Source organism: Haplochromis burtoni, unplaced genomic scaffold (assembly GCF_018398535.1).
Source record: "Haplochromis burtoni strain Fernald_Lab_line unplaced genomic scaffold, NCSU_Asbu1 Contig_209, whole genome shotgun sequence".
NCBI lineage: Eukaryota > Metazoa > Chordata > Actinopteri > Cichliformes > Cichlidae > Haplochromis > Haplochromis burtoni.
Window position 1 is genome coordinate 135,519 of NW_024582570.1, and position 15,954 is coordinate 151,472.

At 39.8% G+C, this 15,954-nt stretch overlaps 2 protein-coding genes across 3 annotated transcripts; one reads left to right on the top strand and one right to left on the bottom strand.

The window, feature by feature from the left end:
• Positions 1 to 32: 32 nt before the first annotated feature.
• hid1a (HID1 domain containing a) lies at positions 33 to 9,681 on the bottom strand. Of its 2 annotated transcripts, none has more exons than XM_042226376.1 (19): positions 9,512 to 9,681; positions 8,619 to 8,768; positions 7,567 to 7,737; positions 6,732 to 6,875; positions 5,956 to 6,062; positions 5,709 to 5,825; positions 4,532 to 4,739; positions 4,387 to 4,443; positions 4,152 to 4,292; positions 3,969 to 4,059; positions 3,726 to 3,877; positions 3,546 to 3,624; positions 3,272 to 3,436; positions 2,894 to 3,121; positions 1,419 to 1,570; positions 1,252 to 1,338; positions 1,069 to 1,160; positions 802 to 960; positions 33 to 709 (listed from the first exon to the last, which is right to left on the bottom strand). In XM_042226376.1, the coding sequence occupies exons 1-19, from the start codon at positions 9,575 to 9,577 to the stop codon at positions 646 to 648; spliced, it is 2,430 nt and encodes an 809-aa protein (XP_042082310.1). In that variant the 5' UTR covers positions 9,578 to 9,681; the 3' UTR covers positions 33 to 645. The 2 variants fall into 2 exon arrangements, with proteins under 2 accessions (XP_042082310.1, XP_005936213.1); XM_005936151.3 differs by having other exon boundaries at positions 6,759 to 6,875; positions 9,512 to 9,680.
• A 768-nt stretch (positions 9,682 to 10,449) lies between these two features.
• LOC102307572 (protein FAM104A) lies at positions 10,450 to 15,176 on the top strand. The gene is made up of 3 exons (XM_005936159.3): positions 10,450 to 11,032; positions 11,472 to 11,589; positions 13,112 to 15,176. The coding sequence occupies exons 1-3, from the start codon at positions 11,016 to 11,018 to the stop codon at positions 13,322 to 13,324; spliced, it is 348 nt and encodes a 115-aa protein (XP_005936221.1). The 5' UTR covers positions 10,450 to 11,015; the 3' UTR covers positions 13,325 to 15,176.
• Positions 15,177 to 15,954: the final 778 nt, after the last annotated feature.

The following is a 15,954-nucleotide window of genomic DNA, read 5'->3' on the forward strand; positions in this document are numbered from 1 at the left end:
GCACTGTCATACATAATGTGACCAATGCAGAATTTGCAGATACATATTATATATTATATTTTTTTTTCAGGACACTTTAAGGAAAATACAATTTCAGCATAGAACATTATAAGCATTTCTCAAAAATGAAACCTTGTCATATACATGAAAACATACAATCTGTCTCAAAATATAATCACATAAACTTCAACCACAAACGACAACTAAAAAAGGTGCAAGTTCACTTTAAAGCATTTCAAGTACAACAAATAATATTGGAATGATAACTTTGAGCTATACAGGATATGTTACACGTCTTTGAAAGTTAAACAATGTTCCCTCTTTCACTTTTATACTGCTAAAATTTGCCTCAGCCCTTACCAAACACTCCAGTCATCTCAGTGCTTTGACAAACATTCTGCGGTCTTAAGGTTTGAAGAAATGTACAAACACAGTTGTTTATGGACACTAGTGATAATTCAAACACTTTCTATCTTAATATAGAGAGAAATTTCTACTCCACTCATCTGAATGACTCCCCTGTAGTTTGGTGGTGTCAGAAGCAAGCAACAGGTTCACAAGGATAGTTTCAACACAATGAGGTTTCCCACAAAACCAGCAGATACTGAAGGGATGAAGAACCCTAGATTCATTTTCATTGACAGTCTACATCCTCTGGATCTCAAATAGTCGGACATCAGTGTCATACCAGATCGGAGGATCAACATTGCTGAAACAGAAAAAAAGAAAATAATGGATTCGTTTTAATTTGCTTTTGAGGATATCAGTGTCCATAATTCTCACCTAAAATGCCTAACTTACCGCAAATAAACGACGCCCCACATGTAGGTGCGAAACCACATGGCAGTGCCTGCATTGGCCTGATATTTCCTAATGAGGATGGGGTGAGGAACCGGCAGCAGGCCCACTAATGTGCCATGCTGTAGAAACTTTAGGATCTCTGATTCATCTGTTAGACCTCTGCAATGAAAGACACAGTAGACGTTTACAGCATTTTTAGTAATATATCAAAACAGTTAGAATATGCTTTTTGCAGTCCGATCAAAGCTAAGCGAAGTGTTTGCATACTTGTCGATGCAGATTTTCTCCACCTGAGGCACCAGCACCTGTAGAAGTCTCATGATGGTCTGCAGGGGTAGCTTACATTTCCAAGAGAGGACCTGGGATAAAAGCGAGCAAATCTAAATTGACTTCTCATTCCTCTAAATATCCAACATCTAACAAAAACTGAATGAGAGGCTGAGAGCAAACCCAGTCTGGTGTGGGAGCCCAAAAGGACGTTGACGATGCACTTGACAAACGTCTTCTCTCCATTTCTGCTTCAGTGTAGAAAACATCCTAATAGTGTGAATAAATGCATTTAGAAATATCCTCTTTCCACTGGAGCAAACCAATACACCCCATAAAAAGGCACTTACTTCATTGTCCCTGCCTGAGTTAGACTCCGTGTCGCTGGTCCCAGTGACTGCACTTTGGTCTGGGTGGACAGCGTTTGGGGAGTCTGTCTTTGGAACTGACACCATGGTGCCATCCTCTGATACTTGGGACTTCTCTGTCAGTTTATCAATACCTACAGGAAACCAGCATCATAAATCACAGGACATTAGTGAATACGTTACAGATGTGTCTGGCGACATTACTTTACTTTTATAGTCTTACCAAAAAATTAAATGCAACACCAACTAATTTTGTGTTGTAACTAAAAAATGCATAGAGACTAAATTAAAGACATATGAATTCAATCTGCTAGTTCTAAGGCAGTCATTTTCATGTGCATGATGTGCATATGTACATGAAATACATGACACTTTATTAGTTATAGATGTTCAGCAGCTTGCATCTAATGAGCTAATAACATGGCAGCAACTCAATGTATCTAGGCATGTAGACATGGTCAAAGCAGCCTGCTGAAATTCCAACCGAGCATCAGAATGGGGAAGAAGGGTAGTTTAAGTGACTGAACATGAAATGGTTGCTGGTACCAGATGTGTTGGTCTGAGTAAGATTTACAGAGAATGGTCTAAAAATAAGAAAATATGGAATGAGCAGCAGTTCTCTGGGTGAAATGTCTTGTTGATGTCAGAAGAGGATGGCCAGACCGCTTTCAGCTTATAGGAAGACAACAGTAATTCCACTTCTTATAATCAAGATACACAGAAGAGCATCTCTGAACACACAAAATATTGAACCTTGAAGCAGATAGGCTACAGCGACAAAAAGCACACCAGGTGCCACCCCTGTCAGCTAAGAACAGGAAACTGAAGCTACAGTTCACACAGGCTGGTGGAAAAACTCTTCCAGGTCTGCTAAGTCTCAATTTCTGCTGCTACAGTCAGATAGTAGAGACAAAATTTGGTGTGAACAACATGAACACTTGGCACATTTTGGGCCCCTTATTACCAACTGAGTATTATTTAAACCCCACAGAGGACTTGAGTATTGTTAATGACCATATCAGTCCCTTTATAACGTATAAAGGGACGTATACGTTTATAACATACCTATATAAGGATAACGCTCCATGTGACGAATCTCAAATTATGTCTGTTTTTTGAAGAAGATAATGAGTTGACTGTATTTGAATGGCCTCCACAGTCACCAGATCGTAGACCTATAGAGCACCTTTGCAATGTGGTGGAACAGGAGATTCTCATCATGAATTTACAGCCCATAAATGTGCAGTAACTGTGTGGTGTCATGTCAATATGGATCAAAATCTCAGAGGAATGTTTTCCTCACCGTTTTTGAATCTGTGCCATGAAAAATGAAAAGACTTCTGAAGGAAAAATGTGTCCGGCGAAGATATATGTTATGTGCGCTGTGACTACCACACAGTGAATAGATTGTTTTGAAATTACAACATTACCGTACAAACAACACGTAGAGTCATTACCTGGCATAGCAACCAGGCTGGCCTTTAGTGTACCGGGCTCTGCTGGCACTGCAGGGTGTGAGCCCTCCATGGATACAGTCTCTTGGGAGCTGGTGCGGGAAATGACGTCGGGCGACTTCTTCTTCCTTTGCAAAGCCTTCTGGATGGAACTGGGGTCAGAGGGCAGGTTAGCCAGCTGATGGAACACATTACGCTTGCGAATTATGGCATAAACCAGGTTGCAGTTTCCTGGGGAGAGAAACATGGACACTTGTGAAAATAATGTATCTCACAACAAAAGAACTAGATATCTATCTATCTATCTATCTATCTATCTATCTATCTATCTATCTATCTATCTATCTATCTATGCCTTGAATGTCTCCAGCTTTCTCTTACCATCAAACTGGTACTGGATAATGTTGTTGAAAGCCTCGAGAAGGAAAAAAACCAGGTGATGGTTCTGAGCTGCAGAGAACAGGAACCAGGTGGTGGAAAAGGCCTCCAGCAGGTGGAGCAGTTTATTAGCTGCTACCATTGACAGGCTCTTCAAGTAAGGGGAAACTGAAGGATAAGCAGGAGTATTAAAAGGGTGTGAAATAAAAACTGTAACAACTAATTGTCATGGCGTGGTTATGTTGAAAACAAAATCTGAAATCAAATGCGTATTTACCATTTACAATGATGGTTAGTAGGCAGTCAAAGAGAGGCTGGAGACGCTGGTGGCCTGTTGTGATTATCTTGTGAAACACCTAGAAACCAAACAGAGCCACAGCTGTAAAACTTCACTGTATTTGAATTAGTTAGCTATCAAGAAAACTCCCATTTCAGCACAGCAGCAGGTGTGTCTTACCACTATAAGGAGGTCAGCATGAGTCCCTGTGAACACCGGGATGTCCATAGGCACATGGAGAGAATAGGGCTTATTCAAGCGCACGCCAAAGTTTCTCTCACCACTCAGCAACAGCAAAATGAACACACCAATGTGCATAAGTCCAACACGTGCTGCAGAAAAGACAAATCACACCAGAAATTGTTAAATGCATGCTTCTAGTAGAGGTTTGTCGTGTGCAGTGAAGCAACTGAGGAGACTCACACTGGTCTGCTCTTGCGTCATTCAAATAATAGAGTATAGGAACCAGGATATCTAACACATCGCTGCTCTTCAGGACAAAGAACAGGAACTTCTGCAGTGGGAACACAAAGTAGATTGTGACGTCAAATGAAAGCACCTTTTAATGCATCGCCTCCCCAAAGAAGCCTTTATCTTTGTTCTAACCTTATTGAAGTCGCAAAGTTTCCAGAAAAGCACCAGAAGCTCCTGGTGGAACTGGATCTTCTTGGTGGAGTTAGGCAGGTAAGTCTGGGTCAAAGGGTTGGTCAGCAAACGAGCCAGGCCTTTCAGTACAAAATCAAAGTCCTACCATTGGGAGACCACAAAGATACAGATTTTCACAATACAGTCTTTAAAGTAATGACATTGGAGGATTTTTAAGAAACACTGATATGCATACCTCCTCTCTGTGAATCCTTGACAAATAATTCACAAACAGGTTTTCTGGTCCTGTAGACTGAGCCGAACAAATTCAGAAAGATTTGAATAACATTAATTAAATGCAATAAAGCCATCAAGTGTCTTCGTCACAGTCTTCAAGTTACCTCTTGTTCCTCTATGCTGGATGGAGAGGCAGGGGGGTGGGGAATCCCTCCATCATGCTCCAGTGTCACAATGAGGATCTGTACCGCCTGCTCCACCAGCTGCTCCCGGTAGTCAGAGAAGAGCAGGTGGTTGTACGGGATGCCATAACCCACCGGGTCATAAGCGCACACCACATTCAGGAGAGACGTGAATAGAGGCAGAGCATGTCTAGGAACAAACAAAGATGGTGACAATGTCACTAAATGTCATGCAATCCATCTTTTATTTTTTGCAATTTTATTTACATCTAAGAGATAACTGAACCATGACACATCACCATGGTGATATAGCAAGGTTTATGTCACGAACACTGGGGGGTTTTTGTGACTGAGTTTGAGTGTTGTATTATTTTACTTTCAGCACTTATTCTTGGTTGGTTTCTTTATGTTTATACTCTCAGGCTTTTTTGGTTTCTTCTCATGGTAGTTTGTTAATATTTAGTTCCTTAAGTCTTCGGTTTCTTTTACCCCCTCTGTGTTCTTTGTGTCCTGCTGTCAGCTCTTAGCCTCTGTGGTAGGTGCTTTTCTGTCTTGTTATTTCCTGCTTTATTCTGTCATTTGTCCCCTAGTGTCATGTTTTAATTTTACTTGTTATTCTGATTTAGTTCAGCTGTGTGTCCCAGGTTCCTCCTCACTGCACCAATCACCCCTCTGTGTATTTATAATCACTATCTTCCTTTGTCCTTTGCCAGGCCGTCTGTGTTCTCAGCCTGTTCAGTCCGATCTGTTTGTTATGGTTCCTTGGTTTCAGTGGTCGATTTTCTGCTTTTTATTTGTATTGACTTATACTCCACTAGAAGAAAAGTCATTATTATTTAGCAAGATTGGCCTCTATAGTCTGCATTTGGCTCCTTTTGCGTACATCACTATATTTATGTGTGTGTGTGTGTGTGTGTGTGTGTGTGTGTGTGTGTGTGTGAGAGAGAGACATGGTAAATAGTCATATGCTGTCATATGTCATAGTTCATCTGAGGTTGTATTTACCTCATTTTGAGATATGCTAAGGGCCTTTTTTTTTTAACGTGTCCTGTGAGTAAAACTTTAGAATTGGATTTTAAAATTTGTGTACTTCTCCTTCTTTCTTTCTTTTTTTAAAATCATTGCTGTATGTGTGCATGTGCTTTTATTTTTCCATTACCTGTTTTCTGTTGAGCAGAAAAATGTCACCCAAGGATTGAGGATAGTGTTGTCTGATGAAGGAGGGAGGTACATGGCCTCGGAGAAGCAGGTCAGTAATAATCTCAACAGTTCTGTCCTGAAGGATGGAGATTGAAAAGACAGAAAAGACAAAAAAGAAAAAAGAAAAGTAAATCACACACACAAAAATAAGATTACATTTTAGATTTTACCACACATGAGATTTTACACACTTGAGGCCAACTCACCTATTCAGATCATGGATGTAGTTTAGAGGGGGCGACTGTGCAAATCCCACCCCTGCCTCCCAAATGTATTCACAGCTGTCTATAGACTGCATGCTCTCTACTGAGTCCTGGATAAAGTCACACACACACACAGACGTACACACACACAAAAAAAAATCCAGTCAAATAGCTTTATAGCTACATTTCCTGGTCTTAGATTTGCAAAGTAATTTATTCAGTGACTTAGACTCAATTGTAGATAATGGGAAGATTGACATTGTCAAACATTGTTAACTCCTGGTAAGAAATAGCTTATGAAACCTGATCTCTGGTATATGAATTCTAATATTCTGCCATTGCCATCCAGATTGTGGGTAGGTATAATTTGCTGTTGCTGTCACTTTTTATATAAAAGATAATTTCACTTTAGTTGCCATAACAGACTTTTCTGACATCTACCTTAGCACTGAAATGATTACATGAACAGCAATGGGGAGTTCAAAGTTACAGACTGAGCAACATTCTTTTCATACTCATGGAGAATTCTTCCTTTGTCGCTGAGAAAGTATCAGTCACCAGAACCTAGCTCTGTGCTTCGGTCAAACTTGAGTGGCAGGTTAGTTTGGAAATCTTTGATCAGGAAGAAGGAAACAGTGCCTGAAGAAATATGTCTAACGTCTGGAACAATGTTAGAGACTAAGGTCAAGGAATAAATGTTTGTGCTGCACTATTCTGTCAGCAGTAACTTCTTTTGCTGGATGGAGGTAGGATGACAAATTAATGACACTGGACTGTACCGTGTCAGAAGGACAGCTGTTACTCACAGGGCCCCTCTTGTGACTATGCACAGTGAAGTCAGGGCAGAAGAGGAGGTCAGCGATAGCCAGGAGCAGCGACTCGGCCAGTGGTCGAGCTCCTTCATCATCATCCAGCTCGTCTGTCTGAAAAAATGTGGAAAAAGTGGAATCCTTCAAAAATATTTACATTTTTTTTAAAGAAAAGGAAGAGAATACACCTTTTTATATCTGGAATGAGGGAATTTAGGTTCACTGGAATAAAGCATTCCCACTTGGGAAAGCACAGGGCTTATAACCACTGTTCCCTATAAGCTGAGTGCATGAGCAATCGCGCACTGCTGACACAGTCTCCGCGCACAGAAAATCAGCGAAATAAAATAAATACATGTATTTACTTTAATTCCAATTCAGGCTGGATTTTTTTTCTTTTTGTGTGTGTGATTTTCTGTGTGGGGAGACCGTGTCAGCAGTGCGCGATTGCTCACGCGCTCAGCTTAGAGGGAACATTGCAACTAATTTATTAGGTGAATCCATCTTTATATAAGTAAAATAAGAAAGCTTCTGAGAAGCTTGTTGACACTCTGTCATATTTTTTAGAAACAAACAAAAGCAGTATTTAGTGTTACAAGTGATTTAAAAACCCGCTGAATGTGATGAGTATATTTATGAATATTTTTATCTAGCTATCTATTTTCTTAACTCCTGATCCAGCCTTGTGAGCACTGTGATAGACTGGTGACCTCTCCAGTGTGTGCCTCGATTTTCTTCCATACAACCATGGATACACAATGTTAATCTGTGACAAACTGATCTTCCTTTTCCCATGCCAACTCACCCCAGCCCGCCCAGCACCAGGCACTGTGGACCAGAAAAATCCTCTCCAGTCCTGGTCCTCAAAGATGTAGGGAAGGATGCGGGTCAGGATGCGACAGCAATTGAGGACTACCTGCTTTTCTTTCTCAGAGGGACAACCAGACTCTGCTCCCTGGACAAGCTTCTCCACGGCCTGAAGAATCCAGAAACATTGTAAGTGGGTGATTATATTTAGTATGGAACATAATATCTAGTATCTACATCTTCTGTACTGATATATGGCACTGATCATTTAATTCAGTTTGATATTGTGTTTTAATTCAATTTAAAAACAGTGAATATGCTTCAGCTACACTGGTGCTAGAACTTGTTTAGTTAATGAAGCATGACCCACACAGCACACCTCACCACACATCAAGGATCTATAGTGTTTTAGAACATTTTTTTGAAATAATATAATTATTTTAACACTGAATTCTTTCCAAACCAGAATGTCACCATGAGGAAAACAGCTATCCATCCATAATCATAGATTTTAATCTATGATTATAATAATTTCCAATCAACTTTTAGTTTGAGGACATAAAGATATTATAGCAGTTATCAAGAGTCATGCTCATTTGTTTGTTAGGAAACATGGCACCATGTTAAGCACCAGCAGTCTTACCAACAAACAGACAAGCATACTTAATCTCTGTATCTGCAATTTTTGGACCAAAAACAAAAATTTACTTGGTGATTTATTATCTAAATTTAATCAAATACACGCTGCAGATAAGCAAGCTAAAAATAAGCAAGAACCCCTTTGAACCTGCTCAGCTTTCAAGGGCTCTCATCCCCACCTCTTCATTTAATTATGCTGTGAGCCCCACTGTGTTTGTTTCTGACAGGCAGCTTCAAAACGGAAGCTGGTGGCTAGAGACGGGAAGCAACGGGAAAAGGAAGGGGAGCTGACTCATTTATTCAGACATCTAAGAGCCTGTGCAGGGCTCTGCAGTCAAAATAAAGCAGTTTCCAAACAACAGAATTCCATTATGTAACACAAAATGCGCCGAGAGTTTATTTAATGCTTACTTTATAACAAAGGGTCGCTAAATTTGAGGGGGACTCCTCTCGAACAGCTCTTATCTCTGCAGCTGGCACCAGTGCAAAAACATCCTGGACCGTGGTGGTGGTGTCTGCCCAGAACTGATCCCAGAAGGCATCGTCTGTGGCTTCCACTGGCTGGAGAAAAATATGTGCACATTTCAGTTCCCTTTGAAGCAAAACTGAGCATTTAACCTCGGCCAGACGTCTTATTTTATTTTATTTTATTTTATTTACAACAGCCTTGATCTTGCGCTGCACAGCATTAAAATCGCATCTGAGACCTTTACCTTCATACAAAGATCTACACGCTTATCCTTTCATGTATTTTATACATAATCAGAGCTCATGGCAATGCCAACACAATTGCTTGTTCTAGCAGCAGCGCAAACAGTATCTGTGACACTGACGGCACAGTCCACCTGCCGCATCTGCAAACGTAGTCCAGACCTACGTCATCACCTTTGATTTTGCTGTACGCCATAATGTATAATCATCTGAACTGAACGCGTACAGCATTGAAAAACCAAACAAGCAAAAAACAAACAAACAAACAAACAAACAAACACAAACAAATTACGGTGACTCACAAAACAGATTCTGTGACAGTTTAATAAAAATACGACACAGGCCTGTTTGCCGCGTTACATTCAGGTGATAAATATTTATAATCTGCAAAATAATAAACAGACGTGACCCGAAAAGGCTGCATGCAACACGAGATTAGTTTATTTTTATTTATATATGTTTTCTTTTGCTCCTGCGTCGCAAGCGTTATCCCTTCATCTCGTCGACGATGCTCTTCGGTGCGCCCACTGGCTCTGTCTTTTAACGATTTATTTAGTTGGATAGAATATACATATAAACTGCTCGTAACCCACCTGTGTTTTGGTCGTGAGCTGGATCACTGCCTTCCTGAAGTTCAATTTAGAGTCGGTGCTGCCCATTGCGGTTATTTGCCTTTATACACAGAAGGACCGCCGCTACTGACAATCCCTGATAATCTCACCTCCGTCCTTCGCTTGAGTCATTGGCGGAGACAATTTTTCACTCTATTGGCTGACTGGGCAAGCAGGCTGCACTACAGACTGCAACTTCCGGGTTGAAAATGTGCCAGCCACTTACTTCAGAGTGGATATTTTGTTTTAAGCCTTCTATCTGCCATACAACAGAAAATACAATATAATACATGGCAACCTAATCTGCACGTCTACTCTTCAGTATAAAATATCCATAAGAAGGTATATGTGGAAATAGACTTCAGCTTACTGCTTTGTTGACTTGTTTCTATTTAATAGTCTCAGCCCTCAAGACAAACATTATGACAATAAATGTGTTTGCAAATGGCGACATCCTATGGGGAAATTAATGTGGTATAAATGGGGTTGACTTGATCAGTACATTTTCAGGGTTAATGTGCTGTTTGTCAGTTCTTGTGTAGAACGTAAGTCTCTGAATGCTTTGTTACTTTCGGTTACCACAGAATCCGGGAACAAGACGCAAGAGATTTGTGCATTTGACTGACATCGAACCAAAAACTTGCTTCTAAAGCGAATGTACAAATTTCACACTATAATTGCTAGAATACTGTTACCTTTAGGCGTTCTTCCTTTCAGTCCCAAGCCACCTCATATTTTTACTTATGAAAAAGGAAAAGCATGCATTACACAAGTTAGCTTTATTTTCTGTTGCTTATTTCTGTTGCCCTTGTTATTAACCTTCACGTCTATATTGGTATATATATGCTTTGTTCTCCCAAAAAAACAAAGCCATGTGAGTTAGGGTTCGTTTTTTCCTATTGGTCTTTAAAGGCACCATAATTGGTCTTTGCGCAGGCGCGGTGCCATGTAAACACAACAGTTGCGGTTGGTTGTGCGTGTTATCAGTTGCAAGTATCGTTGGCTAGGTTGAGTTTGAACGCTAGTAATTTTATTTCGATTTAAGAGCGCAATAGTTCCGAAAGGGAGTAAAAATTGTACTGCGTGCTGTAGTTAGCTAACATATGATAAGAGGATTCTCGTTAGCTTGCGGTGACGTTAGCATTAGCTTTGAACCAATGATAAAGCGCGTTAGGACAGGCTTGTTAACTACCTAGCTCGTCAACGCCTGATCTTTTTTTGTCGTCAATTAACGCCACGTCGATTTTTTTGTGTGGTTTATCACTCTAACTGGTGTCTTTGGCACTGTGACTGAAATGGAAAACTGTATCGCATTGTTATTGAGCGTAATTAGCTAATCAGGCAAAGTTAGCTAAACTAACAGGCCGTCGACAGACAGGAAACGAGCTCCGTTAACCAGCAAATAACGTCAGCCAACCGGCTCCTCCTGTCTGCTCAGAAGAAAATAAAAAGAAGAATCTCATTTAGGTTGCTCAAGTGTTATCATATGTTGACTGAAAGCAGGTGAGCTTACAATATAACTCCAATTGAGTAGATTGAGTAGTGATTGAACGAGAGTTGGCTCGACGTTTCCGTGGCCTTTGTTGCAGGACCCACGTAAAATGTTGAATATGCTAACAAAATAAGCATGATTCCAGCAACCGTAATTGGTCACAGCAACTGTATTACTTTAACAACTGTAGTGCTGTAGGTCTATGGTGTCTTCGAAGTACCGTTGAGAATATACCGAGCTAGCTGGTCTTGAATATAACAATGGCAGCTTGCAGTGACTTTGCATAATAATCGTCATGTATACACTGTAGCAGGGATAAGGCATTGCTTTTAAATTCGTCTACTCTACAGTTAACTGAGGAATTAGGTCTCATATGTTGCTTACACTTGTTTTTAATAAGTTGGTGAGGCCAAATTAATCTTTACCTATTTTGGCTTTCTACCTGAACAGGAAACGGCAGCACAGTGGTGGTGATGAGGAGAATGGCCACCTGGTGCCCCAAGCCAAAAGGCAGACCAGAGCACATCCCATCTCCCCTGAGCCAGGGCGTGATGCCTGGGACTCTGAGGTACAAGCGTTAACTGAAACTTGCATTAAGCATGTTATTCAGTTCATTTAGAAACTATAGAGGGAAGGTAACATGATACTCACAGAAACCTGAGTAGAAATGCAGAATAAGCATTTCTCATTTTTTTGCATGTCATTAAGCAAATTTTGATATTACACAAAGATGACTGGTGTGAATATAAAGTGCAGTTTTTAAATGATGGTTTCATTTATTAAGGGGAAAAAGCTATCCAAACCTACCTGGCCCTATGTGAACAAGTAAACCTAATAACTACTTGTGCCATCCTTTGACCCAAGAACTGCAGTCTAGCTTTTGATAACTGGCTACGAGTCCTTCACATTACTGTGAATGAATTTTTGCCCTTTCTTTTTTACAGAATTGTTTTAATTCAGCTACACTCTCTAGGTTTTTGAGCATTTTTCGAGTTCAGGACAAACCCAAAGCATCCGAATCTGATTTGAGTCTAGAATTTGACTAGGTCAGTCCAAAGCTGTCCATTTTTTTTTTGTTTTCTTGAGCCATTCAAAGGTGGACTTTCTTGTGTGTTTTTAGATAAAAGTCCTACTGCATTGACTAATGTGTTTGAGCTTCATGGCACAAACTGATCAACAGACTTTCTCCCTTAAACGTTACCTACCATATTTGACTTTTAATGTAATGTTGGCAGCACAGTGGTTGGCACTGTTCCGTCACAGCAAGAATGTCCTGGGTTCAATTCCACTATCAGGCCGGGGTCTTTCTGTGTGGAGTCTGCATGTTCTCCCTGTGTTTGTGTGGGTTCTCTCCGGGTACTCCGGCTTCCTCCCACAGCCCAAAGACATGCAGTTAATAGGGATATGTTAATTGGAACCTCTAAATTGCCCATAGATATGAGTGTGTGTGTGTGTGTGTGTGTGTGTGTGTGTATTAGCCCTGCGACAGACTGGCAACCTGTCCAGGGTGCACCCTGCCTCTTGCCCTATAACAGCTGGCATAGGCTCCAGCACCCCTGCAACCCTGAAAAAAAGATAAGCAGTAGAGAGTAGATGGATATGATGTTGATGTACAAATTAAATTTTATGCTGGTACTAATGAAACTCAAACCTTATTTTCCAAAACTTTCAATTAAAGATATTAAGATTAAAGATCATTTAAAACATGCATTTTGTATTCATTCAGGTTATCTTTGTCTAATGCTAAAATTGGTTTGACCTGAAACATGTCAGTTTTCCAAATCTGCAATAAAAGAAAACAAGTACACTTACTTGCACCCATAATGTCACTGTGCAGATGAAACTGTTGTAAAATCATGACTGCTTGTTCCTTAGTTTGAAATATCCCTCTGTTTTCCTGTATTAGTCTGTGTACATGTGGTATTTTAACTTTGTAGTATTTAGTTTTATTTTTATTCAGGAGCTTTGAATTTTACTAGATGCAGATTTAAAGTAGTATCTGTTTCACTTTGGATGATATTAAATTCCACGTTGATGTGCAGACCCTGGATTCTAACATTCTAATGGTAATGTTAATATCTGCATTTCAGTCATCCAACAGTGAGAGCAGCAGCAGCATCAGCAGTCCTGAACGTGCAGCTGGGAGCTGCGTCAGTCAGTGTGCTCAGGGCCCCTGCAGTCCGCTTAGTGTGGGCAATTCTTTTGAGCCCACGAACCCAGTGTCCTACCTGCATATCAACCGCATCCTGAAGGATGCCCACTTCCAGAGCCTTCAAAACCGAGGTCACCTGAGAGACACATGACGACATAACGTCCCTCTGTCTGTCGCCAGAGGATTGATGCCCTGAGATGAGTATGAGGATCACATGCTGAGTCACTTCACACAGCTCTTCCCCACCCATCTCCACTGTGGTATGTCACAGCTCTATAGATGTGTGGATGGAGACCAGCATCTGGTCATGTGTCTGAGGATGGTTCATCATTAAAATAAATCATAATGATAATCATTTTAGCAATAATAACTGTGATCAACAACCATTCTTTTGATCCACTTATTTTCCGACCAGTCTGGTTTACGTCCTTCTCTAGGAGCCTTATTGTGACTAGATGATGATGATGAATCCATGTATTTTGTCTTAAATGTTGTGTGAGAACAAAGCAAGCTGTCAAGGTGCCACCATACACAATTTTAGGCTGGTCAGTGTGACTGCTTTAGGCTTCTAGTAGGGGAATGGGGGTTGTAAAATGCTGAATCAGATGTCTGTGTAAGTACATAGACCAGTCTCAGGGAGGATTTGCACTTGTCTTGGACTGCTCATTTGCTTTCATAATCAGACAGGGACTACTTTATGGGGGCTGTAGAAACCATGGGTGTTAACTTGGCAAAGGACAAGATCTTTTCAACCTTTACTTATTTAAATACCTGATTTACTGTTTTGTAAATGCATCTCAATCAAACATGTTAGAGTTGGGTCACGGAGAAGGTCACATTTTTGAAGGATTGATAACACTCCACTACAGAGAATTTCCAACAGTTTGACTGGTAAAATATTTTCAGTGCCATTGCATTCTTGTGTTCATTTTCATGTAGTTTAATTTACTTCTGATTTTGAAATTTACCATGTGTGGATCACTTGAATCACACTTCTGGTTAGTTCATGTTAATAATAACAAGATACTGAATTTAAAAGAAAAAAAAAATGGACCAGTGCTTTTGCTTTTACTTTTTTTTTCTTTTCTTTTCTTTTTTTTTTTTTGGTTTGTTAAAATTCAGTACTTTGTTATTTTAGTTTGAAAGCCAAGGCACTGCTAACCAGCTAGCCCCTCCTTTTTTCTGCTAGCTGGGAAACTTTCAGCTGCCTTCAGTGAGTCTGTTATCCCAAGAAGGCTCTTTTCTGGCTCGGTAAGAAATCAGCTGAAAGGTCACTTCAGCCAGAATCTGCAGCAGACGCAGAAATTGTACATGTTTCATAATGCAAAGCTCAGCAGACGTGCAGATCAGGACAAGAACCAACATCTTTAACTGAAGTCCAATTCAATGGCGTTTAAGTCTAGTTGTGGAACGTGATAAGTACTGGAGAGGCAGGGAAATGACATGAAAACCACGAGAATAGCCTCCTGGCCAACATGGGAGCTAGGGTAAGGTAGTTAATTCCAATTAGACCTAAAATAATATACTTCTGTATTGCAAGTTTTGTGAAAGTTATCTGATAAGATTGGTCGATCACTCAGCCCTTAATGCAGACTGAATCATCTATAATAAGGTGCATGTAATTATAATGTTACTGTTTTAAATAACAACTGGATGAAGCCATTTCCAAATGAATATAATAACGATCAAAAGGGACAGTGGGAATGCTCTTATTTGTCTGTATTTTTTTTTCTTATAATAATGACAATAGAGGCTGGTTGGTATAAAATTGAGTGGACAAAGCTGACTAACAAAAACACAAGAGTACTTTGATTATTGTGAGTTGAGCTGAGACGAAGTAAAGATAATTTTAGTGTTTTGTGACCATGGAAAAGTGATCCAGTATGTTACCTTTTTATCTCGTGACCACAAAGAGAAATCCAAACAGTAATAACACCCATTAGCTCTACAGCCTTCCAGATGTCTTATTTTCTCAGTTGTTGTTTTTTTTTTTTTTTTTTCTTTCTTTCTTTCCTTTATTGTACAGGGGATGGTGCATTTGGGGGACAGCTAGTTGTTTCTGTCCAGACAGAGTTGCGGTGCAGCCTTTTAGGTTTAAAAAATAAAACATAGGCTTGGACTGCAATTATTACTGGAGCCACTAAAGAGCAGATAGTTTTTTCTGCCTGTGCACTACCATTCAGATATTGCTGCATGAGTGTCCCTCTGCACCAAACATCCAGGTGGGTTTCTAGCATCCTGTTGGGATTGATTTATTTAAATCATTGTCCCAGGACTAATCTCAGTTGTTGTTTTTCTTTTATTTTAATTTTTAAACTGGCATGGCAGAAATGAAAGCCTTTTGAAGATGTGGTTTATTTTTGTTCAATTTTATATTTTTTCTATATTATATATTTAGTAATGTACATGATATTAATGTGGCAATGATTCTTTTGTGAATATCCTCTCATTTCATAAATAAAATTTATTGATTTTTCAACAGTTGTCTTTCTTTTTTTTGCTTCTGGTCACCAAATGTTTTATGCTTTCCAAAGTAATGATGTCTTTTGGTTTGTTGTTAATATATCAACTCTTAATTTTCAGTGCGAGAAAGAATGTTTTCTATTGGCTATTCATGCTGTCAGGTTTGCTCATTGTGGAAAGTCTATGCATACAGGTATCCTATCTATCCACTTTTTTTTTTCCTCCAGTAATGAATGCACTGAGACCATCTTTAATGAGACATGACCTGTGTCTAAGGGAAGCACAATGAAAGGTTTCTTTAATTAGCATGCTATGTGT